At 38.7% G+C, this 27,115-nt stretch overlaps 1 protein-coding gene across 11 annotated transcripts in view; it reads right to left on the bottom strand.

Annotated features, from left to right (window-relative positions):
• LOC124138494 (protein hu-li tai shao-like) overlaps window positions 1-27,115 on the bottom strand; it is a 56,219-nt gene that overhangs the window by 10,774 nt on the left and 18,330 nt on the right. For 8 of the 11 annotated variants that reach the window (XM_048391752.1, XM_046505168.2, XM_046505173.2 and 5 more), the window contains exons 2-13: window positions 16,569-16,659; window positions 11,008-11,259; window positions 9,820-9,968; window positions 8,617-8,847; window positions 7,784-7,927; window positions 7,104-7,202; window positions 6,390-6,560; window positions 5,696-5,838; window positions 2,423-2,552; window positions 1,810-1,929; window positions 1,205-1,297; window positions 450-636 (exon numbers count right to left, since the gene is read on the bottom strand). In XM_048391752.1, coding sequence (XP_048247709.1) covers window positions 450-636; window positions 1,205-1,297; window positions 1,810-1,929; window positions 2,423-2,552; window positions 5,696-5,838; window positions 6,390-6,560; window positions 7,104-7,202; window positions 7,784-7,927; window positions 8,617-8,847; window positions 9,820-9,968; window positions 11,008-11,259; window positions 16,569-16,635 — 1,786 coding nt within the window. In that variant the 5' untranslated portion in view covers window positions 16,636-16,659. Of the gene's footprint in view, window positions 1-449; window positions 637-1,204; window positions 1,298-1,809; window positions 1,930-2,422; window positions 2,553-5,695; window positions 5,839-6,389; window positions 6,561-7,103; window positions 7,203-7,783; window positions 7,928-8,616; window positions 8,848-9,819; window positions 9,969-11,007; window positions 11,260-16,568; window positions 16,660-19,584; window positions 19,609-27,115 lie in introns of those variants that run through there. The other 3 variants (XM_048391756.1, XM_046505172.2, XM_048391755.1) reach the window with 2 other exon arrangements.

Raw genomic sequence — 27,115 nt, 5'->3', positions numbered from 1 at the left:
AGTGAATTTTGAAGGCTGATACAGTGCTACAGTTGCACCAATGACAGCAAACTATAAATTCATGACACACTACCCATTCTACAACTATTCATTCTTCAAACAGTCTCACAGACTTAGTGGATTTGCTTGGTGCTAAAGATACTTCGGAGGCTTTTGGAAATAAAGTTTAAGTGTATAAATCCTTATAGGCAATTACTATTAGGGCTAGTATATCATAAAAGCCAGGTAAAGATTGAATATATATTTAACCTAGCCCACACAGTAAAAACATTGACCAGGTCCAACGAGTCCACACCTCATTGTTTCTGTAAACTCATCACATTTTATGGAAGATCATTAGAGTTTGGGAGAAAGTAACTTGTCCTTCCTGATTGTCAGAAGTCTCAGACTAGTAGAAGCTAAATGGGGCAATTCCATAAGCAGGTATTTCAGTCATCAAGCTACGCTACCTTCCTGCTTGTTGAGCCCCTTCTGGTATTCCTCCAGCTCCTTCTCTGTCATGTTCTCGAAGGGGTTGGCTGCGTAGTATGACCTGTACACGACAGCATTGTGCTGGTGGTCGCGCTGGATTATGCCCTTAGATGCTGCTCCAACAACGATCACGTGGTCCGAGGCATTGCTTAGGTTCCCATCCTGCTGTGGACAAACAGGAGCAGGAATTTGTACATGAATTCAAATATCCAAACACGTTGAAGTGTAGAGGTACATAAAACATAAATTAACATGACAAAATGGAGTCTTGAAAGTCTTACAAGGCCTCCCATATGCATATGTCAATGTTGTTTTACACAGTAAGTATTATTCCAGCTTCACTTAAGCAACCTGTACAAAACTCACTGGCTGTGCTAGTGGTTGATGGCATGAGCAACAATACAGGCTGTCTGGATACTATTAACACACATAAGTTCTTAAAGCACATATGTTCCATAAATCACTGTGTAAGTTTGTTTTCTTTATGTTTTCTTCACATGTATGTCAATATTTACAAAATTGTTCCCAGTCAATTTGGAATTTAGAAATTAAGAGGGTCCTGAGGTCAATGAGGTTTGCTCTTGTAATATTTGAAAGTAGATACCCCTCAATTTCTAACATTCAGCACTAGGGTTATGACAAAGACCCTTAACTTTCATGCTTAATTTCGAACACTGTCATAGATCAACAACAATTTTTGCACAGCAGAGTGGAGTAATGACTTCTAACTCACTTTCATTTTCTGTGCTTCATCAAATGACATTCCTTCTAAGACTCTGGACTGGGGTCCGGCTGTTACCTTGTCCTCATAGTAGTCTTTTCGGATCTGGAAATGTTATAAAAAGCATATAAAATGTTTGTTTTTTGTTTATGCCACACTCAGCCAGGGTTAGAAACTAACAGTTTTCAGCCACTAGTCCTTATAATGATAACATATAGCAAAACCCTTAAAAAGGGCAAATTTCTACTAGCCCTTATGATACGTTTACCATTGGGCAGTTTGGCAAGGACTATAGGACTAGTGCCAATTTCTAACGCTGTCAGCAATATTCAAGTTATATGACGATGGTCTGTCCCTAATTGAGACTGAACAATTCCAATAATTGACATCGTGAGCATCGAATTGGGACACGATGACATGCATCAACCAAGTCAGCAAGCCTGACCACCCGATCCCATGAGTCACTTCTTCTGACAAGCATGGGTGGCTAAGAACAATTCGATCCCAGATCTTCATGGGGCAGTTGAAAGTTGAAAGTGTTTTGTTTTAATCAACAGGGTCATAACATCTCCAACTGCCTGCACAGCAGTCGTCAAATCAACGTCATGTTTACATACCTGTTTCTGTTTTAGTTTAAATTCTTTTGGGTTTTCTCCCTGTGGTGCAAACTGGTTTGGGCCGTCCACCTTGATAGGGGTGCTGGTTTTGGAGGGCGAATCTGTCCCATCTGGAACCCACTGAAACACAATGACAAAGGTTTTGCATCATATGTAGCTGTTTGTTGCTTAAAGCTGCACACAGTAATGACAGCTATATGATGGCATCTTACAAATAATCGACAAACCAGTGATTGATATTATGACAATATATAGACAAGGCTGACAATGTTGATCTCACAATATATTTCTATGACATATACACAGGAAAACACACTTATTAATGATAAAGCCAAAAACAGGTCATGTGGCTACACTGATTTTCAACAGTTATTGCCACAATAATCTTTCCAAAAACGTTTAGAACCCAACAGTTATAGTCCTATAATGGGCAACAATCTACGCTGTCGGGTTAGATGACATGCAAACAACTAATTTACCAAGTCTGACCACCTGATCCATTAGACTATTCTAACCTGGAATCACAAGGGTTTTTGGTTTGAATCACCCATTTTCCCAACCGATCTTTGCGATTATAGACATCTAAGAGCAACAGCAAGTCAGTTTCACATACCTTGGTGTATTTCTTGGGGTTAGTTGTACCAATCTCTTCCAGCTCTTGTCTCTTGTATGTGTTGGGGGACGTGAGCCAGCCAGCCTTATAGGCCTGTTTCTGTCTCTCCAAGGCAGACTTCAAGGGAGACCTGACCAACAAAAAGAGAAACACAATTAGCCAATGCATGTAAACAACACAGTGAAGCCACCTCCACATACCGATGATGGCACCTAAAGGTCCGATTGCAAGGACTTATCTAGACCTGCACAGATGGCAATATTCAGCCCTAAGTCTACTGCAATTGGAAAACCCAATTTGAATAACAAAGATCTCCCAGTTTCACTTATTTTACAAAAATAATAGCATTAAAAAAATCCAATCTTGAACAACTGCTATTAGTATCTGATGTTGGCACTCGGGTTGTCTGAAACTATGGACAACTCCATACACTTACTGGGGTCGCAGGGATTTAACCAGGTTTGACTGCACTACATGGAGTATGCTCTCTGCGCTACTAATGAATATCCATTGACCCTTCTTGGTGAATAGGATACACGTGAAAACATACATTTAGAAAATCCAAGAACATAGTTTTTGTTTTAGTCCATTGGTCATCTTATACTGATGACTCCTTAACATGTTCACAAGGAATGCATCTATGAACTAACAGATTTGCTCAGTTCTGACATACGATTATTAACACATACAATCAACTGCAGAAAAGTCCATAGCCATTTCATTTTTAACCAATTTACTTCAAAATATACCTATGAAAATTAACAAGAGTCATCAGAAAGATGACATATCCCCCCGGCAGCTGTCTGTAAAGTAACCACTAGTAAATGTGCAATTCTGTATGTAATGAGTCAACAGTTGAATGTTCTTTTAGAAGCATACATTGTTTACCCACTGAATGGTTTTCGAATTCTGGCCCGGAAACGAACCCGTTCCCCAATGGAGTCTAGGTCCAACTACTTTCCATAAAAATTGTAAAAAATAAAAATTCGTAAAAAAATAAATATCAAAAGGCATCACTTCAGTATGTGCCTGATAGCTTAGCCAAGTTTCGATCAAATACACTGAAAGGTTTTCAAATTCTGCCCCGGAAACAAACCCCATCCCCAATTGAGTCTATGTCCAACTTCATTCCATATAAATTTAAAAAAATAAAAATTAGAAAAATCCCAAAGTATCAAAAGGCACCACTTCAGTATGTGCCTGATAGCTTTGACAAGTTTCGATCAAATACACTGAATAGTTTTCAAATTCTGCCCCGGAAACGAACCCCATCCCCAATTGAGTCTATGTCCAACTTCATTCCATAAAAATTGAAAAAAAAAAAATAATTAGAAAAATCCCAAAATATCAAAAGGCACCACTTCAGTATGTGCCTGATAGATTTGCCAAGTTTCGATCAAATACACTGAATGGTTTTCAAATTCTGCCCCGGAAACGAACCCCATCCCCAATTGAGTCTTTGTCCAACTTCATTCCATACAAATTAAAAAAAATAAAAATTAGAAAAATCCCAAAATATCAAAAGGCACCACTTCAGTATGTGCCTGATAGATTTGCCAAGTTTCAATCAAATACACTGAATGGTTTTCGAATTCTGCCCCGGAAAAGGAAATGATTACGGACAGACAGACGGACGGACAGACAGACTGGCTGGCTAATCGCTATATCCCCCCGCATTATATGCCGGGGGGATAAAAATAATAATGTTATATCACAGAAATACAAGGACTGCTATATTACCTGTTAAAACATTTTTTTACACATGAACATTAGGGAAACCATTAATGTAATATTTATATGACAGATTCAACTGTTACCATGGCTACCTATCCACAAACAATCATCAATACAATCACTGAATCAATATTACTGATTGATTATTCACGTCAAAAGGAGATAGAAATCACTGGTCACTAGAGGTATTATAAAGTGAGTGTTAGACAGGGCATGCATGTATTGAGGTATATCATCACTACTGCATCTGCCGAATCGAGTGAATCTGGTGAAATCAGTCCTGCTACCTTGGTTACAAATATCTCTAGCAAAGTGACCACACCAGCCATATTTCAACATGCAGTTACAGAACACAAGTAAATCAAAGATAGGCTGTGAACATCTACTGTTAGTAATACTGGGAGATGAAAGCTTGGTGACAAGAACTCAAGGAACCAGCTCAATAATCAATGCAAAATAAAATTGGAGTTATAAACAAGACAAGACCAAAAGAAGCTGAAACTAAGTTCTCTGGCACTGTTTTTAACAAACAAAAATCTTAAATCGTGCTTGTGATTATTTGTCCAGTGTTTGTAACTAGAGATGAATATTAAGGGGTCCTTGTAGCGCTAATGTTAAATACTTATCTTAGAGTGTCTGTTTGACACCACAGCAAGAAACCTCAAGGAAACCAAACCCCACTTATTTTCTAATACTGTCTATTCTATACTGTTAATATTTTCTGATAAAATAAGTAAAGTGCCTCTGAAACTTGTTCAAGTTCTGGTCTAATAAACAACAGGATAGAAATCAATATCCCACAATTTTATTTCTGAATATCTAAGATAACATATGAGCAAGTCTTGGGTAACTGCACCAAACCTTCCAAATACCATAAGTTTAATAGGCTCAAGCAAAAAGGGTTTTACATTCTAAAGATGCTTCAATCTGCAATCAGAAACATGTTAGTAATGTTGTTAATTACAGCTGAGTTGTCAAAACTGAGCAAATCATTCCACAATCATCAGTACATGTAATTCTACAGAGGTGTATGTAAGACTACAGCAGAAGCTACTCATACAATGGTCTCAAGCAAACACACAAGTCAAACATACAGACTCTATGACAGTCTGGCTTGTAATGCAACATGTCAGCATTTTAATCCAATTTTCTCGAAAATAATGCACACAAGAATTATTTCTTCATGTCCCATGTATGAGGTAGGATCTGAATGTCTTAATTATGTATGTAGAACATGAAGAGCAGAGGTTCTTCATGTGCTCAGCTTAAGATAGCTGTAAGACATACATTCATATTTCGCAATATGAATGATTCTGAAATTACAAAATCTGTTGATTACGATCCCCTTGTTATAACCCAATTACGATTGCTGCCATTTTGTTATAGAGAAAGTCAAATGCCAACCCATTCCATTCCTAGTCAGACAACAAGGTAAAAGATCTGGGGTCACGATTTCAAAAATTTACTATGTGTCAATAGTAATAACATGTCACACTCAGTGCCATGCTTGCGATGTGTATAAAGAAGTGCTTTACTCACGCATATTTTGAATGTTCGATGTCGCCATCAAACACATATGTGAAGGAGCTGGAGGCTGGGGGAACCTCCACATCACTGTTGGACCTCTCCTTCTTCTCCTGCTTCAGGATAGGCATCTTGTAAACATGGCCCGTGCGGTACCCCTGGAACAAGCAAAGGGTATCAAATATTAAGGGTGGGTCTTTGCTATGGTACTGTAGAACAGTGATCCACAAACCTGCCTGTTTTTAACATTAGGGTTAAGTCAAGGAGCTATGATTTCTATCCTTATTTTATGTGATGTGGAAAGGACCTCTGATGTCTATCCATAATCATGATGAAGAGGATCATATACTACAAATGAAGTTTGCATGCATGACAGATTAACTATAGCAACATGAAAGAATCAGCAAAGAATAACAGAATAACTATAGTACTTTGAAAGAAACATGTGTTCTTTAACTTCTTTAGAGAATATTATTCTTGAAATTTTGACATTTTTGTTCCTTATCATTGTAGGCCATGAACATGACATCATGAGTGAGTGAGTGAGTGCTTTACATTCCTTTCAGCACTGCAGTAATTCCAGGGTGGGGGAAACCAGGATTTGAACACCATCTTCACCATGATGAGCAAACACTGTCCCTCTGCCCCACGTAGGGATAAAGAAACAACTCTTTCTCTACAAACAGATTAAGGATGAAGAAACACTTACTGCATTATCTAACTGCCTCATGAGGGCCTCAAACTCCAACTCTCCTGTCTTCCATCTGCGTCCAGTGATGTCCACCCCACCTCCACCCATGCTAGCCACCCTGAATGTCTCTTGCCGTGTCTCGTCATCGACCAGGATCAGGTTGTCTAAACCTGCTGGTACTGCTCTCATCTGTACACAATAGGTCCAGGTTAGTTACACAAATAGCAGGCAAAATATATCTTTGAAACATTTGAAATATAATTTATACTTATCCTGACTCATACTTATCGCTCGGCATATGAGTGAGGATAAGCAAAAATGTTAAGGTAAAATATGCATTTAATAGCAATATTAAAGACAGCTGTGATATTGGTAACTTCAAATATAAGGGGCAATTAGAATAAATTCAATCTATTCTAAAGTTAATGTTCTCGATATATGACACTAGCCATTGATAAAATGTGCTCAGGAATTAGAATTGATGACAACTAACATTTGTGCTGAAGGATTTGTGCAATAGGACACAATATCAATTTTTTCAAAATATCCAACCCAGTTACATATCTTCATTAGTTAAAAATGAGTCACAGAAGATGACAAATAGCAAAAGGCACCACTTCAGCCCTTGATCAATACATGTACCAAGTTTGGTTGAAAAATCTTTCACAGTTATCAAGTTATGTTTCGGAAACAAAATATGGATGGACAGAAGGGGATACAAACAAAACTTACTTGGGTATCACAGGCAGCGACCAAATTGAATGCGTAATGATACGCCTCCTCCATAGTTTCCCCACAGGCAACCATTCCATGGTTCCGTAACAGCATCACCTGAAACAGCCACGCAGGTGTTAAAGAGATAACTACTTATTCTATCAATCAGGGAAGGTGGCCACATTGAAAAGGGAAACATTTGTCGCCTACGGAAATAGTCACATTAAGAGCAAACTCAGTTCTGACCCCACCCATATCAATCATTCCATCCCTATGACCTGGTCTTAATTTATTCCCTTCCTCGTACATACAACATATATTTGTCTGTGTCTCCAATTGCTAAGCATATGAAACCAGAGATTGATCTAGGATTGAAAACTAAGCGCCCTTGGCAGGCAAATTGGGACAAAAAAGTTAGTTCCATATTGTTATTTTTAAAAGTTCCTATTTTTCTTAATTTAAGAGATATTGTATCCAAAGCAATAATGTGAAATTAACCCACTTCACTTTATTGGTCCTGTTATCAGGGAATACAGGTCACCCTGACCAAGCCATCCCATTAGTCATAACAACTATAACATCAACTGTGCATAGTTTTATTCCCACTTGGAAATTCTTACTGACATTTGGCCTCCGAACAGATAATAAAGTCAATATTGGCACATCAAATGGATATATGATCCTGGAGGATGACCAACCTTATTTGTGGGCCCGAGATTGCGAGCAAGTTTGTCTCGCTCTTCTTGGTCTACCAGTATTCCAGTGTAGTCGTGAGTACTGATGCTCCCACAAATAAGGGACTCCTGTGACAGGGGAAGTAATCCAGACTGCATTGCAGATACCTTGAAAACAAGTCATAACAATGAGGGATATGATAGTTCTGTATTGATATACAAAAATGTCAAGAAATGTCCATGTGACAATGAAAGACTAGGAACTTATTGCAGACTTTAACATCAGTGGCATAATACCTAACAATGGCCCTTTAATTATAGCATGATCACAAACATAATCCCCAAAAAATTAAAATTAACTAAGGATAGCAAAAGGGGAACCACGACAGGATTCTAATAACAGAAAAGGCAATATATCTCTTCTTGCAAAGTTCCCAACTTTCCCAAATTACAAATAGTATCTTCTGGTCAGGAAACCAAAACATGATACAAAATTTTGAGAATGTTTAGAGTGAAAAGGTGGCATTTGAAGCCCACTCCATCCCCCTCGTGTTCGTAGCAGATGGTATAATGGCCCTCTTTTTACCATTGTCTATGATAATTTATGTGACTTTTGGTCTCTGTATATTGACAAATTATTTAACTTAGGAAAAAATCATATTTTCATATTTTAGTTGCAAACCTGTAACAAATGTAAAACATAGCTGTAATAATGCCAGATAATTATAACATCATATGACCATAGGATTGTACCTTTGGTCCACAAATAATCTGCCACAGAGCAGACACCTGTCACAGACCTATATGACTTTTATCACGCATATAAAATGCAGCTTCATGTAAAACTGATTACTTACTGCAACAACATTGGGTGTGTGAAGATGAATGATGCACTTGATGTCCGGGCGGGCCTGGTGGATGGCCGAGTGTAGAACGAAGCCAGCTTTGTTGACACCGAAGGTCGTGGATCCTGGGTCTACGAGATTACCTTTCATGTCTACCTTGACGAGTGTTGAGGCCGTCACCTCAGGGTACAGCAAACCAAATGGGTTGAGCAGGAAATGCTCCGATTCCTGACTTACACGCACCTGCGCAGAGAAATGCGAGAGTTAAGAACGGAACAAATCTGTGATTCCAGCGCCAGTGTAGATTTACATTTAACATGTAGAGTATATACGGTTGATCCCCGTCAATTAACACACATCTCACTGAGTGATCTTACATTATATAAAGTCAATTTACAACTTGTGAACCTAAGAGCATTTGTGTGGATCCGCTAATCAAGCATGCTAATCAGGCTTTTGTCAGAATCAAGTTCATAACCAGTGGATAATGAACAAGGGGCACCTTTGCACAGTGGCTAAGGGTTCTCAGCCACCAGCGCAACAAAATCAAACAGAGGTCTTCAGCATGACGAGCAAATATACCCAACAACCTTGTTCATGGTACATATCGTTAGGCATTTTATTGTATATCAAATTATCAATTATTTTTCAATATTGAAACTAATTTATGAATATTGATACAAAATACATATTTCACTGCCACATAAATGTTAACATGTGTTAAGATTACCATGGTTAAGATGGAGAATAAGAAAGCAGAAAATACAATATATATTAAATATTTAATGGAACAGTTGATTAATTGCAAGTCTGAAAATGTTTATCAATACAAATACAGAAATAGTTACTTACTAATTTTTAATATCGATGTATCGTGATATAATGATGTTGAACGTTTCAATCAATGACACCCCTACATATTGTCCACTCGTGAAGATCCGGGTTAGAATGGGTCTTCATTGGAGCCAACTAATGGGATCAGGTGGTCAGGCTCGCTGACTTGGTTGATGCATGTCATTGTATCCCAATTGTGTGGATCGATGCCCTTGATATTAATCACTGGTTTGTCTGGTCCCGACTGATTATGTACACAGTCTTTCATATAGCTTGAATATTGCTGAGTGCTGCGTTAAGCAACAAAAACCATATCATCCTCTATCTAATCAGTGTACAAAGTGTAAAACAACTGTGCACAGCGAATACAGGAATACATACGCTAATGTGGTTGTAGATTCCATGTGTCCAGCCATTCATATCAACGAGTCTGTATAAAGATGCCAGCTTACATCGCAGGACCTTCTCCCCCTTACTGTAGTTCAGTGAATCCACCCCTCGGATATCATTTACTGGAATGACTGGTGAGGCTGCAACACAATACAAGGGATTAATAAGAGCAGAAATACCACAGCTTTGCAATAGTGAATCTCTTTCAAAGCATGGGAGTTACAAAAGGCTTAGCGCCAATATCAGAAATCTATGTTAAAGTAAGGGAGTTACAATCGCCTTAGCATTGAGATCACTTTGTGGAACAGGCCCAAGTATAACCCACAGGCATGACATGGTGTTGACATACCAAGGATCAAACTCCTGATTCTGGGTTACAACCCACAACAAACAGGCCATGGCAACACCAAGAGACCCAACTCTACACAGCCTTAGATTAATGGTCCAATTATCAGTTCAGTAGCATGGTACACTATATTATCGCAATAGTTAATTTATAATGGATAGTAATGGCGCACGCTTACTAACCTATTAAGTATGTCTTACACAAAATATTTCTTGATCTTTCTTCAACTGTTCTGACACATCAATTAGGATTGATCGATGTTGATTTGATTTTCTTTACTGAGTTCGGAAAACAACGTACCTGCGAGCAACTCTATATTATATCTAGTTTATCACTAGTTTGTGGTGTGATCCGTGTGGATTATATGGTTTACATCACCTCCTGTTTTGGATTATGCATAACCAGTGTATGCATACGACATAACTGGATCAAGGGACATCGTCCAAACAAATGGGTTCTTTTCTAACCAATTTCAAATGGAGGTAGGGGTAATTCCACTTCAAAAACACTCCAGAAACTATTATAAAAAAAGTTAACGTGTACATTTACGAGTAGCTGTGACATACTGCAATGAGTACTGTATTCGATCAAGCGATGAAATATCATGCTTAGACATAAGTAAACAGTGGACAGGGGTATATTTTATGAGATTTACCGATACCGGGATAAGATAGAGTCCGTAAGAATGTATAGTCATGCAGTGTTTGAATCAAAGCAGGGGATCTTGTAATGTTCTGCAACATTTTACTAAGGGATCCCCTTGGGCTCAGGAAAAGGGCTCATGAAGTTGATCTTTTGTTTTGATGACTGTAGTACTTGGTTGTGTTACATACCCCCTTTGGCCATGGATCCTAAGTTAGATCGCGTGTGAGGGAGGAGAAGGTCGGAGATCTGTTGCAGGGCAATGAGCGATGCAGGATGCGACCCTGAGGCAAGCTGCTCCTCCACAATCTGCTCCAGCTCCTCCCGAAACGCCTGGCTGTTGAGGATAACGGAGACTCGGCTGCGGTTCTCCATCTGCTTCACGTCCTCCTTCACCTCTGCCGGCCGCCGCATCTGTCGCTGATACTCCGGGTCCTCCGGATCTGCAACAACAAGTGTATACATGTATAAGACTAATAAGTTTGTTTAAATGCAGCTTTGAACAGACTTCTAGTCATATTACTGTCTGTATGTGGACCCAGTGCCTTCAGTGATAGGTTGTGGGAAGTGGGTCCAGTGGACTCCCAATAATGAATTTTAAGAGTCCTTGCAGGTCATATGAAGGTAATGAAATAGTGAAGTGTACTGCGCATATAGATAATTACTTTAGAGCCTGGAATGAATCAATGATCATGTAGACAGCATGGACAAAGGTCAAGAATGATGGATAAAATAAGACAGCAATAACTGGCCTTGATGCACTGTAGGTACAATGAATATTATTGTACATCCCTAAGGATGCAGTATATTCTTTTTCTGCGCCCATTATCTACATTTGTGAGGATGTTAACCACAGAGGTGATACCTTCAAACTTGGGTGTGTTGTTAAGAGGCTAAAGATCATAGTTGGAGAAATTTGGGATTTGAACCACCCGCGTCAATGTATGTATTACTATAAAGAAGTGAGGTAGTAAGTGAAGAGTGTTTACACACACAGAAGTGCTGTTTTAGCAAAGGTTTGTTTCTTGTTTAGCGCCGAAATCAGCAATAATCAAGTTACATGACGGCAGCCTGTAAATAATAGTGAGTGGAACAGACATCCTGTGATTGATATTGTGAGCAACGATCCATGCCAACAGAGCAAAAGAACGCGCTATCAACCTAGTAACAGGGGCTGACCACTGATCCATTTGGTCACCTCTTACAACCAGCATAAATTGCAGGGGACCAATTCTTACCCCGAATCTCCATGGGGTTCAGCAAAGTAATAACACAAATATTAGCAGAATAGAATAATTGATCTAACTTTCTCACAAACTCATGTGAATAATCAGATATAGGCTATTTAGGAAAACTAAGAATACTCTCCTCGCCAAAATGATACATTCATCATTTTGCAGATTGATTTGATTGAGGGCCTAACATTCTCTATCACTAAAAGTGCTGAAGACTTCTATCACAGTGTTGCTGTGATGTGATGAACAATGTAAATCGTGGATCAAACACAAATTATATCTGGACCAACTATTGACAGATAGGAATGATAGGTATCTTATCCAAATTCAATTAGATCATTTGTATAATTTAGAAAATAATCCGATCCCTTATTATGAGAGCAAATGTCCATCTAGGAGCTAATCTCCCACAAGTGACTAGTCAGGCCTGAGTAGTGGTGGTGTTGACTTGCTCGATGCCTGGCAGTAGTAGTACACGTTAAGTAAACACACCACTGGTAACAGTCATACAACACACGGGTCTGGCGCACATGTGTCACGAGACACAGCATGTAGTACAAATAGATGCCAGTTGGCTTATTATAATGTAGGAGTGCATCCTTTTACAAAATGTTCAGTTTCCTTCGATCAGGATTTACAATAACATCCGTCATGAGAATGTGTCACTTAAGAAAATTCTGGATACAATCTACCATTCCAATACCCTTGAAAATGTGGATAACATTAAGCTACCTAATGACCCAATGTGTAAATGACCCAATGATGACATTCTATAAGGTCATGATAACCTTGCTTTTATAAAGGTAAATACTGCTTGCAAACAAACTTATGAATGAAATAGTTATTTGCAATAAGGAATGAAGGACAAACAAGTTAGGCCTTGAGAAGGTGCTCTGATAGAGCCGACCTTCTGCTATAGTGTCTGACTGTTAAAACAGTGACTTCATTGTTAAAAAGTGCATCTTGTATCCTTGCTATCTCGTAGCCATGTTGTTGTTTACCCTTGTGGGAAGCAGCCTTCCAGACAGTTGGTTCTTCTACAAGATCACATCCAAACACTCATTCAAAAAACCAGGCACTTTTGAGGATATCATATGACGTACTTGTGTTTTTCCTCACGCCCTCATGTATATTAAATCTAAATATACCACTGTTTACTGCAATTCATTATGGCTACAAGCACCGTAAATCTTGTCAAGAACACTTAGTGTCGGGGTGCCTATGCTTGAGAGTTTCCATTAAGTCTGAAGAAAAAACAACCATACTACAAAGATATGACATCAACATTAATTGCTTCAATGTTCTAAAACAAGCAACAACCTGAGGTGACAAAGCAACGACTAATTCACTCATGACCATTGTATGCCTTCAAGTGTATAAAGCAGGAATATTGCTCAGGGCGTCGATTAACAACCTTCAAGAGTTGCCTCCCCTTTAACCTGCACTCAACAGTTAAGCCAGTGTATTGTAACATATCCCTTAATAATTATTACTTCACAAAACCTAGAAAGATAATGAGTCAACTGAATGACAGACGCTTGAATTGTGTATGCAGGATTTTGAAGTTTGATTCACAAATTATTCAACATACAACATGTACAACTTTATGGATAACAACTTCTGGTTTATTGCACATAGCGGTGTCTCGATGTAGGTTCTCACACCGTCCTTCCACCATTACACCTCTTGAAACAGTGTAAGAATCTACATCGAAAGGTCGCTATATGCAATAAACCAGGAGTTGTCACCCATAAAGTTGTGCGTTTTCTTACCTACTCACTAACTTCTAGCATGCCAATCAAACACTCAAGACAGAAGCTGTTTGGTTGTCATGGTTACACTTAACATGAGCCCGATTCATCTCCCATGTGTGCAAGGTAACACAACCGCAATGGATTTTTGTCCTCGTAATTATCCTCCTATTGATTTGCTGATTCAAGGTCTGTACTGATGTCACTGGTGTACGCATTGGAAGTGACTAATGAAGAAACAAAAACGGATTGTCTTTGGTATTTCCATAAATCTGGTAGATACAGCAGAGCTTCAGGTTAATGGGACCACTTGACACATTACCTAGAGGAAATGATGGGCCAGTATCAGAAAGTAAGGGCTAAAGGGGCCCATATTACTCAGTAATTACTCAGGGTAATTTGACTTGGGGCCCCCTGACAATCTGAAGCATAGTGAAGGATTCCAATGACAAACATTACTTTTTATTCAGCTGTGAATACTAGAAGAATATCATGTACAGTTGCACCAGACTCATGAGTGAGTGACATTGGTTTGGACAGAAATATCACAGCAAGGGACACCAAAACAGGCATGTGGGGAATCAAACCCGGGCCTACAGCGTGACAAGCAAATGCTTTAACCCCTGGGCTACCACATGGCCTAGCAATGCCTAGCAATGCCACAAAGAGCTTTCCATGTGTGATATTAGAAACAGTAAACAAAGTAACTCAAATTTACAAGTCTCAATTCAGTCTTACAGAAAAACCCTTCATAGCAATTTGGTCATGTTACTTGTACAGGAAATACATTATTAAGATACATTTAGGACAGTTCCAAATATTACCTACCTTTTAAGAATGCATGACTTCACACCAACACAAGATAATTTGGGGCATTAAATACTGCTGACTACTAATGTCTATATCTCCTTGAGGGGTCATAAAAATGCTGATTACCCTTTGTGAAATTTGGAACAAATCGCATACTGAGGTACTCTGGCTGGCAAAGACACATTCTTTCACGAATTCCTGTCATGAAAGCTATTATTACACCAAGTATTTCCAGATCAATCTATCACGTCTATGTTAAGTAGATTTACAGATACCCCTTAGCCATATATCAACAATGAGATTTTGACCTTGATCACTTCACGAAATCACCCTCAATCATGAGGAACAACATTAAGGAAATCGTTTCCATGCCCAGTTTACTAGAAAGACTGCCAAACTTCAATCAAGATGTCTTAATCTCGTAGCACTCTTGTTCAAGCCAGAGGCAAAGCAGGAGATAATGTGTTGTTGGTAGGTATTGGAGTAGGGCCTCCACAATGACTGACACTTAGTCACAATAATTACATCCCCTTATGCCCTGCTGCCTTGACTCCAGGGGAAGTAGGAACTGCTCCTGATGCTGTGTACCTCTCTCAACACTTCCTACTTCAACTTACCAAAGAAATGCATGGAGCTCTGCCAAGTGGGACTGGGTTTGTTGCCCATGAGAAAACACTGATATACATCAGCAGAAAAATGAAACTAGCTGTTAAAGTAACATTCTTACATTCCCACATAATCTTTAAAACATTTTACCTTTTGAAGCAAGCACTCTAGTACTGTGTTTTCAGGCTCACACTTACCGGTTATCTTTAAGAATTCCAAACTTCCACCTTCTAGATTAAACAGCAATTAAAGTAGTTTCTCGCATGTATGCAATCTGCCTGACTTAAACCTTCTGCCCAAATCCTATTTCCATAAATGCAACTCATCTAAATGATTCATAGATATCCAAAACCTTGTTACCACATTTGCCATATGAAGCACCCTGCCCTAATAAGCACCCCTACAAAGGCTGAAATGTTACATGACAGTCCATACCTTTGTGTACATAACAGATTTAAAAAAAAAGAAAACAGCAGCACAGAAGGGCTATGTCATTGCCTTGTAGCTATTATCGAAAAAGTCATAGCTTCATCAAAGTTTGAACTAAGATTGTTCACTACCACTCAATCTCTGAAAACAATTTAACTCATAGTGTATGGTTTTTCTAAGCGCCCAGTGCACTTACTACAGCAAATACAGAAATCTGGTGTAAGATGATTAATGGAGAAGACAATTCAATGATTTAATAATACTCCTTGTTTTGTGTGTCAAGAAATCTGTTTGGGCTTGGGGAGAAGTTAGTAATTTGGAGTTTATTGTTGCTCATAGGTGAATGTTAATATTGTGTGTCAGATGCTCAATGTAAATCATTTCCATTAGAGCAGGCTAAAAAGATTGACAATTGGAGTTATAGTTGATGGGAAGAATGATTATCGATATAAAAATTGTGTCATCGATAATAACTTCCATAAACTATTGTGATGAAATAAAGTTTAGATTTATCTAAACTGAATTGTTATTGTAATCATGTTAATTGCCAAGACGGAAGGCAAATGTTTTTGTTATATCTCAAATGTCCACAATGTGATACATGCATAAATGTGTCACCAGTGGCATGAAATCACTTTCATGCATATTTGCTTAAAGTTACCTCTCCAATATTCATTCATAATTGTTCGGTATTTATAGTTAAGCAGTTATCAATCTCTATGATCTGTATCAACAGCAAGTGCTAGTTTCGATAATCGAGTCCTACAATGGTATATACCCATGACCACAATTCATTTCAGAGGAACTGAGGCAGTAAGCATATTGTGGCAGAAACCGATTTGTCTGCAAATCACAACTTTTCAGTTGTGGTATACATGGTCATGTTGAACCCTGACCTGTCTGGTATAAGGGAATACTGACCTATTGTGTCTATGTACTTCCCCGTGGGGCTGGTTGGCCCGTTAACCTGGGCACTTCCGTCGCTCATCCCGTGTTACTGGCCAGCCACGCCCTGCAAAACAAAACAAACATTTAGTCAAATAATCATTCTCAACAACAGATTTGAACATAACCATTTAAGTTAAAGTATGTTATCATTTAAAATGTTTTCCTGACATAATAAATAGAGTTTATTGTATTAGTATATGTATGAGTGCAACAATTATTTAATTTCATGAATCCATTGATCAAGATATCAAAACCTATTTCAGTCAAATTACATACTGTTCAAGCATTAACAGTGATTAAACCAAATGAATCAGAATAAAATCTTACTGTGTATGTAGTCTAGTAAATATAGCTATTCCCCAAACAAGCTAAAACAATCATCTGCCTTATCTTACATATACTGCGTTGTACCAAAAGATATAAAAGGGTGCTCTTGTGGCTACTCTGCCTGACATTCAGCATTTAGGGGATAAAACAGGGACTGGTTTGGAGTCAGTATACTGTGTCTGAGAGGGCTATCTATGTGAAACGATAGGTATCTCAGTGGGCTAGCACTAAAACAGTGGCATTAGTCCGGACTAGTGCAAGAGGCCACACCACGCACACACATCGCAATAATCATGAACACAACGTTAAACCCATTCCACCTCACCTTAAAGTGATCAATCTTGCAAAAAAGTCAGTGAGTCATGATTTCTTGCTCCACTGCCCTATGGCAACCACTTGAGCCTAAGACGCATCACTACTGACACAAGCAGACACGGAGGACCATGGAGCATGCAAGACAGATCAATGATGCTACATTAGGAAACCTGACATAACTTTAAAGGAAGGGCTGTGACTATCCATTTAGTCATTAATGTAATGAGTGAGTCACAGCTATTATGTACTGCTATGGTCTAATTGATGTAATTGAACCAGCCTACGCCATGTTACCTGCTCAACATGGTGTCTTAGACAAGCTGTATTGATGTAACAGTGACATGGCAAGTGATAGGACAGCCTGACCTTGCAGTGCCCCAGACGGTAGCCAATTCCTTATCAAGATACAAATAATTCTCCATCTTGGCCTGGTCTTAACATTGTAATCATGTCAACCAGCTCAGCCAAAGCACGCTTCTAATTTGGTTTGCAAGTTCAAAATGGTCTCTTTCATAGGAACAAATGAATTAAAAGTCAAAACAATGATTCAGACTTATATAATCAGCTATTTCCTTGTACAAGAATGTTCCACAACAAACCTACACTAATCTGATATTCCCCATTGTCAACGTTCAATGCCAGAGAAGTATCAGACTGCACATGGTACTACAATACAAGAGACTCTGTAATCTAATAAACAATGCTAAATTCCGACAAATTGCAGCCTTTGAAAATAGAGCAGGGAATCCCAGGAATGTGGTCTGTATATCTACGGCTGTCAGTGACATGTGTTCCAGCCCCGCCCACATCCCACACTTCACAGCACCGGCTTTCCCATCTTCGTCCTGTGGGCTATCTCACAATCATCATCTGCTGAACGGGGCACCAGATCTAGTTCCCCCATGTGAACCTTCAATTATCCCCTGTAGCCATGCTGAATGATCGTACAGCTTGAACTTGTCTCTCCTCCCTCATTCAACTATTCTTCCCCCACCAAATCGAGCCCTTCAATTCAACACAATTTACCAATATCCATGGCTTCATATTCCAATGTGTACATACTTTACATACAATTGATTAATACGTGTTAGCAAGGTATATTCATATAATCATACAACCATAGTCTTCGATCTGTCAAAAATCCGCAAAACTGTGACAGACCAATATCACTTAGACCAGAGTGTGATAAGAAAACAGCCACTTTTCTCAGCACTCGCTAACTAATGATGACATAAAAGCAAACTATATTTTCCTGAAGGAAACTTTTAACATGGGTCAGATTGCTCTGGGCGAGAAAAGTTGTGGCTTCTCACCCAATTATCTTCAATAACCCATCTCCCTTGTGGGCTGAAATAGATGGGTCCGCCCTTTATAATCTGTCTTCCATCCAATATCACATTCAATAGCAACAATATGATGAGGAGAATCAGACTTCACCAACGTCACTCCCAGCCTTCAAGGTCGCTGTATAGATAACACTGACACCAACACATATTTGCTAAAATCCCATAAAGCATCTGACAGTACAACGTGACACAGGATTATTTTCAACACCATAATCTTGCAAAATACTACATATTCAAGGCCACTTTACAGCATAGCTGTGCCCCTCTTCCCTGGCTGAAGCTCAGCCATGACATAGATAATACCGACTTAACCTAGGTAGTCAACACAGCCTTGGGTTGTTACCACACACTGCTACTTCACAAGTACTGTCTACTTGTCACAACAGCGTGTGTCCAGCTGTCAACAAAACAACAGGTCAAACAAATAAAGCCTTCAGTCACATGGCCAGGGATTTACTCACTGGCTTGTATCAGTGACTGACAATCTCATATTTTAATCACTGAATTTGTCATTTGATAGCTCAAGGAACATAATCTCATATATTATCCTCATATTTCAATCAAGATCACAGAAAATTGATTCTTGTCAATTCACATCCTATTCATCACTGGCCTGCAACACCTATCATCACTGAGGTATTTGCCACCTCGTCAACTAGTTCAGAAATAGTTATAGCTGAGAAGTAACCTGCACCTGTGGGAAAGGATTTAAATATGGGCTGTTACATTCTTAGTCTTTAACATGTGCTACAACTCTCTGGCACTTAAACAAATAACTATCTTGACCATGAACAGAAAAATGTATTCTAGTACATAGTCCATCAATGTAATTGCATTCCCTCAAATGTAATGTCTGTAAAGTTGCTTCACATTATTGAAATATGACAATGACATAAAATTGATAGTCAAAATAATACAAATCTAGTGAAATAATCAACTGCTCTAACTAAGGCTTTACTGGAATGTGATGTTAATACTGCCTGTACATAATGCATAAATACCCAGGTATCCAGCCAGGTAAGTTCAGCACTTGCTATAGAAGTCTGATGTGTGGCAGGTGCTATCAATAGAATCATTCACACTGACGCTGGGTGTAGAGGTGAAACCAACACTCCAGTCTTTTCATGCTAGGCTGGACTTGACACCAATACATACTCTACACCTCCACTCGCAGGTGCCCCCTGGGCCAGCCAGTTTACATTGTAAACGATTCTATTGGCAGATTCAAATCAGTAGCCAGTCAAACATGTCATATTGACTTTATTACACCAGTCAATGTCAGTAGTCTGGGACGGAGCTGTACTTTCTATTCTGCTAAGTTTATGGCCAACATTTTCCTCATCAAACCAACAGTACAGGTATTCAAGTTCCCCTTGCCCTTCAATGACCTAGATTTGCAGCAGGCTTCCAGGACAAGCCTACAAACACACCGAGGGATTACTTGTTTGTGAAACAATCTCCTCCTTAAATTCACACCATGCTGAAGACCAGACCAGGGTGACCCAATACATCAGATCTATAAGAATTAACCAGTTTCCGAAACAAAGTATGACAGTCAAGAGATCCTTGTCATTAACCCACTGTTCTAAAGAAAAGACTTAAGAGTTCCGCAGACTAATAAAATACTCCAAATATCTAAAATAAACTGCAGAGCCCGGAGCCACTCTTACTTTCTATCACTAAAACAAATTATTATAACAAGACTAAAAATGCTAGATGCACTGCAAATTACAGGTGTCAACTTCACATAGACCAAGAATTAAGTTCATATCAACAACTCTTCAATGTAAATGAAATAAGTTTAATCCAAGAGTATCATTCTGTGGTCACATGTGGCATATTGCAAAGTGTAGCCATGTATTTGCAAGATAATGAGAGTATTACCACCTAATGAGATTATTATTACACAAGCACAGGTCAAGCACACCACTTCTCCAAAAGTTCTCAATTAGATAGATCATACATTAATTTGCCTGACATAACATGTCAGCTGATTTGCTCTGATGTATCATCATTATGTGATTAACAATGCAAATAACTGTGTGATATATTTGATCCCTGGCTGCATGTCAATAGAAGATGATATGATCAGTGATAAGCTGGTAATAACAGACCAATTATGTATGACTTCTGTAAACTACAGGACATTTGTTATGTATTGAAAGGTAACAAGACCTGCTTGTGAAATCAAGTCGTATGCATACAATTGAGTAGGATTAGAACACACTACATAATGTTATGCATCTAATGTTAACACACATTGGTGAATTCATACACATACCATTCGAGAGCTGAAATGGTCTTAATATTAACATTTAGAGTTCAATACCATTAATACTGAAGGCTTCGTTAAGGCAAATAGTAAGTTACCAGTAGTGACTAGAAAATCCAGTGATTGATATCGTGAGCATTGGTCCATGCCATTAGGGTACAAGGACACACTCTCAACCAAGTCACACAGCCTGAACACCCGTTCTATTTGGACACCACTTACGACCAGTTGGCGACTAATTGTAAACTGGAATCCAGACAGGGGTATTGAGGATCTATTTGTACAAGATATATAACATGTTTACACACAACTAATTGGGCAAACAATTTAAGCATATTTACATGTACTTGGTATCAAATGAGTGCGTGAGTCGGTTTAACAATAATGTGAATGGTATTTCAGGCACATAGCGCAGTTACAGCTTTATATGGAAAGAAAGCCCAAATTAATGCAATTCCTATTTTACCGTAACCCATAAAAAGTGCTGACAGACCAATGATGACAATCTAACAGGGCAAATCTGAACTTTAAACCCCAAACAAGTGAATCCTGTAACAGGTAAGGGCTTGATCAAATGACCCGTGTCCCCTCTGACAACAGTGGGAAGCATGAACATCACATCAGGGTTAGAAACTAACAGTTTTTGTCCACTAGTCCTTATAATGATAACATATAGCAAAACCCTTAAAATGGGCCAATTTCTACTAGTCCTTAGGATACCTTTACTATTAGGCAGTTTGGTAAGGACTACAGGACTAGTGCCAATCTCTAATGCTGCACTTGATACTCATGTATTGTCATCAGTACTGACAACTCCCCAGATATAATTGAACAACTCTCAAAAACCTTGGAGAACATAACAGGTTTTCAAAAACATTGAACTTGACAATGTACTACGGAAACACAAAGAGCTTGATACCATACCAATTAGAAGAAGCATCGTATTCTGCTCATGGCCAATACATGCCATGCACACAGATGGTTTCTTGTTAGCAAGTGCAATGATGGCTGTCTGATCATGTACATATTTATACCAAATGAACTTCAGGGCATTCTCCATAATAAAGAGCTTATTACAGCATTAGTTTCAGAATGTTGCCATAAATAGTGAAGCGCCTGTAAGTGTAACTAACAACACAGGAATAACATGAAGGTGGGTATCATTATTGTACAAAGTTGATTCTATTAAATCTCAAGCCTATTTCTCATGCCCAAATTAGAAAAGTCTTTTTGCCACTAAAACCATGCATGCTATTAATACATTAGCTTCTTGAAGTCAATGTTCTTTTGGGACAAAAGAGCTAAATCCTGATCATGACATTACTGCCAACACCAATTCCAAATGGAGTACAAAAGAATGGGTAGACAGCACGATGTCAAGATGTCAGGTGTGATATCCTACTTCAAAGTATGCAACATATTAGAAAACACAACAAAATGTGGGTAGAAAATCATTAATCCTCACAATGTTTCACAGGTCTTTGACTTGCTTCCTATTGTTCAAGTGTAACCCTATGGGCACTGTCAGGAAAACTTTGTTCTTCAAATAACGTAAGTTATAATCAAAGTTAGCATCAGCACATTGAAGCTTTGACAACTGCAACAATTCAGGGTTAAAAACTACTTCTTATTCACATGTCCACACACATGATCTGCTCCAGCGGTGCCATATACTTAATGATAAAAGTAGCTATCCATATGAAAAGGTCACTGGCCCTACAAGAATATTACTAGTCTTGGATAAGCGGACTTAGGTTAACTTCGAACACTGACAGTACAGTGAGAGGGAAATGATGCAAAACACAGGAGCCGGAAAATGGGGCAGAACAGTCCTATGCATTCCCCCCTCCAAATCACCCTGGAAACCAAAATAACCTTCCTAGACAGTTGTTCTTGTTGGCATGCATCACTGTCTTGGTGTCTCTCACTGGAAGCAATCTTATGCATAATTTGCATCCAAAACAAGCATGAACACCATGCTGGGAGAGAAACGACCTAAATAATGAGTCCATATGATGAGTACTAGAACTACTACTGCAGCATCTGGTCTGGGGAAGAGTAAATACACATAGTTCTACTGCTGGAGATTCCAGGACTTCAGTGTACTGTTACTGTGGCAGCAATAGGTGAAATGTGAGACGAGGGAGGGAGAGGAGCTGGTTGGGTTTACACAGCTTTCAGTATTTTATTCTTATCATGGCACGTCAACTTACTGTGGAAGGAAAGCCAGTCATGGACAGTAATACAACACAATAACAGGTAGGGGACTGACAGAGAAAAGATCATACTCAGGAATTCAGCACATCCTTGTACAGTTAAGGGACACAACTTCGGACATCAAGTTGTGGTGCCTCCGACCACCAGTCCAGCCAGATCAGGACAGAACTGGCTTCACACTGGTAACAGTCACAATGACAAAAGCAAAATGATTTTTTTGCTTGCTTAGTCCTTATAATGACAACAAATAGCAAAATCATTTTAAATGGCAAAATTCTACTCGTCCTTATGATACCTAACTATTGGGAAGTTTGGCACGGACAACAGGACTAGAGCCAATTTCTAACGATGCCTATCATTACAGGTGAGGTGAAATTGGGTTTAACGTCGCGTCCAAGATTATTGCACTTATATAGCGACCCTATCATTACAGAAAAGTTTCAAAACTGATTATAGAAAAAAGATGTACAGAGACCCACAAGTTCACTGTTTATTCTAACCCGCCCCAAATGTCAGTTTCTCCTGCAGCTCAATGTTACCCTTGCAATGTTACAACCTACCAGCTGATACTGTTGTGGGGCATCTAAACATACATTGAGAACACTGTTTACATTGAATATGTCATTCTTTACAAAGCTCTGCTTGCTATCTGAATATACAATAGGCACACTGTGGTAAAGCCTATTCAATTACAACCTGTACAATGTTAATGCAGTTAGGCCTTTGAGCATACTGTTTTTTACACTGGATTCATTATCAGTCACACTCAAAGCATATTTATTACTTCAGTCTGGCCTATCTTGATAGTGTATTCTCAACACTGATTCAAACCTGAAGCCTGTAATACTGAGTGAGTGAGTGTTTGAGGGAGATGTGTTGAGTGAGTGGGCAAGAGAGTAAAGAGTTATGCTGAGGAAACAGCTCAAGACACCTTTAACAAACTTGGGAAGTGAATTAGAACTGTACAGTTTTTCTGATCTTGCAATCCTAATAACAGGAGCATGTCATCATTTCAGTTTATTTAAGTTTCAAATGTTTCTTTCATACGTTTGCCAACTCCATATAAATGTTACTATGCTTCTGACTAGTAACTGAAGTGGCGGACAGGGTTTCAATGCCAAAATAATACCAGTCAAAGTGAAACAGCAAAAGAAACAATAAACAAGTTTGTGGAATCAGTTACACAACGAAAAAACATTAAGGGGTTGGAAAGCGGAACCAAATTTAGCACAGTAAGATATTAATAGCATAGCTTCTATATTCATGTACTCTACTCAACATAGTCAGCTGTCAGGCATGTAAACAGAGGAAACAGTTAGTCATTGTCTTGCTGGTCGTGATATTGAAATCATTATCTGTCCACGTTCAAATTTTTCCTTCAACTCAACAGGGAAAAGTATGCGGCACTTGGCCTCTTGACAAAAGTGATCAAAGTATTAAAGGCATCATTCTCGCAAGATGAAGATCATCAACAGTCTATTTGTAATAGTTTACCTAAATGTTTTTATTATTGACAAGATGGAGACAAGCTGTTTCACCTGTCTGGAGCCAGGCTATGACATCCATACTTCAATTTACAGGAAGAAAGAAACGGTCCTTGCTATAACCCTAATATTGAAATATTCAAACATAACCAGAATAGGCTTACCTACTCAAATAATAAAGCATAAAACCTTATGGACCCCACTTAATTTAGAGCAGTGAAAAAACATAATGTAGAACAATCGAAGCTACAGCATTATTTTTAAAATTACTACAATAGTTGTGAAAACACTAGTTACTAGTGATATAGAAATGTTCGAGCCTGTTTTAACTTTTCTATTTCTGTTTCCACACAGGTATCTAGGAGGGCAGTTTGCTTTCCCTTCCAATATTGTGTATTGTGGTCCTACAACAATGGCTTGTTTCTACTGCTGATGCGTCTATTTTTCAGAACTGATGAAGATGACAGTAAATCCATCAGGTGCATCTGGTGTAAGAACACACATCAACCACAAATATGTCCTAGACAAGATGTTAGTGTATCTGTCACATGACCCTAATCAATCCCCAGTACACACATACTTCATTCTTCAGGCATAGTCTTGTACCTTCACTAAGTCCATCTAGAACTGACATCAACCGTAATTGCTTCACGTACTATTTGACAATTGAAACTTCTTATTAAGCATTGTTCAAAATCAAGCACGAACGTCAAGGTATCTCTTGTCATAGCACTGTTAAAAGTTCAAATTTTCTATCAAATATCATTGAGAAAAACTTAAAGGTTCCAAGACAACCTTAAAGGGCAAGTTCACACGGAAATGAACCTATTTTTCTTGTACTTTTTCCACATTAAAAGTGTTAACCTAGAAGTGTCATAGACAAAAATATAAAAATATCACAATTAATTAACATATTTTTCTCATTAAAACGATTTATATTTTTCACATTTACCAAGTGTTCTATTTCCACAACAAAAACACCATGGCTTATGCCCCTTGCAATATGACGTCATTGGTGCCAATTGATAAACATTATGACGTCATTATGCTTTGTTAGAGCCGCTTCACGTGGTGTAGGTCCAGGTGTGTGATTCTAGCGTCTCAGATGCCAGCCAGCATAGTGTTATGCTGAGTCACCACTGCGCCGGAGTGTGTCGTAGGCCATGTTGTTTTACCGCAAACTGGTACTTGATATCTTTTGCGTTGAGAATAGACAGGGACCCAGTTGAATTGGCACCAATAACGTCATAATCTAAGGGGGATAACTCAGGCCTGTTTAGCTCGAAAAACGAAGGCCTCATAACGGCATATCATTTTCACACTACTGTGAGCTTCCTACTTTCACTGTGAAAAAAATGAGTGTATATTTTCAAACACAGATACTAATTAATTCTAAAATTGCGTTTTGTTTAGAAAACGAAAGAAAGTGATTTTTGCGTGTACACTTCCCCTTTAAGGTCAACATTGTAAAGCTGTAAAACGCAACTGATTATCAATGCAAAATGAAGTCATTACCTTCGCAAATTGATTCATGAAAATTGTGCAATTTGAATTATATCGAAAGCTCTCTTCACGTGTTTGACAAAGGATATCACTGGGCTTATACACATCAGGAATGAATCTTGGAGTACTTACTTGGTAGCTCTAATGAATCTAATATGAATTTACAGAAGGTCAGACTCTGGTCAACCCTCTACCTACACCACACAATGTTACCCATAAGGATTCCAGGTCTCCAATACCCACGCTTGGCATCAAGTGCACTAATGAGGATTGTATGGTCAAAAAGTTTGACCAAGTTGACTGCACATCAACTTGCATTACATAGACTTATTTTCAGTTAAGCCCTTTAGTATATTTATTTTATATCATTCATATTTTATATCATTCATATTTTATGTCATAATGTTATTAACATGTGAGTTGATATTTCATGTGCCAAGTTATTACTGTAATGTCTGCACTTGAGTGGGGATTTCATGCAATAATTTTTGTATTTTTTTCTCATGCCCTGACATTGAGAGATGGTTGCTTACGTGGCATCCACTGGTGCGATTTCATTATCATAACAGACCTCTGTGACATACCTGGTACTGAGTTGAATACTGGTGACTGCAGGGTGAAACACTTGCTTATTCACTATTCCTGCAACTGTCCTTCTGTACTCTCCACTGATGTACATTCCTATTAAGCTTGCCAGGTGGTGACAAACTACTGATGCGATCATCAAGATAAGTCTGCCATCCTGTCACTGTGAAGGCCCTGTGTCAATGTTCTGTGCAGCCTCAGCAAGTATTACCACCTCATTAATTCACACTACAGTGATTCCCACCAGATTAACATCTGCAGTATTTCTTCACTACAGATAACACTGTATCGGAACTTGTTATTGCACTGAACTCATGCTCAGAAAGCAAGCTTACGGCCAATGCCATGACACAGATGTAGTTTGTGTAGTATCTGCTATCACAACAACCAGAAAAAGTTCCACTTCCATGGAGATAATGAATGCAGTGGATACAACTAGACCTGTTCCTATCTTTTGCCGATTCATTGCCT

This window comes from Haliotis rufescens, unplaced genomic scaffold (assembly GCF_023055435.1).
Source record: "Haliotis rufescens isolate VD_foot unplaced genomic scaffold, xgHalRufe1.0.p SCAF_97, whole genome shotgun sequence".
Classification (NCBI taxonomy): Eukaryota; Metazoa; Mollusca; class Gastropoda; order Lepetellida; family Haliotidae; genus Haliotis; species Haliotis rufescens.
The sequence above is the reverse complement of the archived record's forward strand: the minus strand, read 5'-3'. Positions and strand labels throughout refer to the sequence as shown.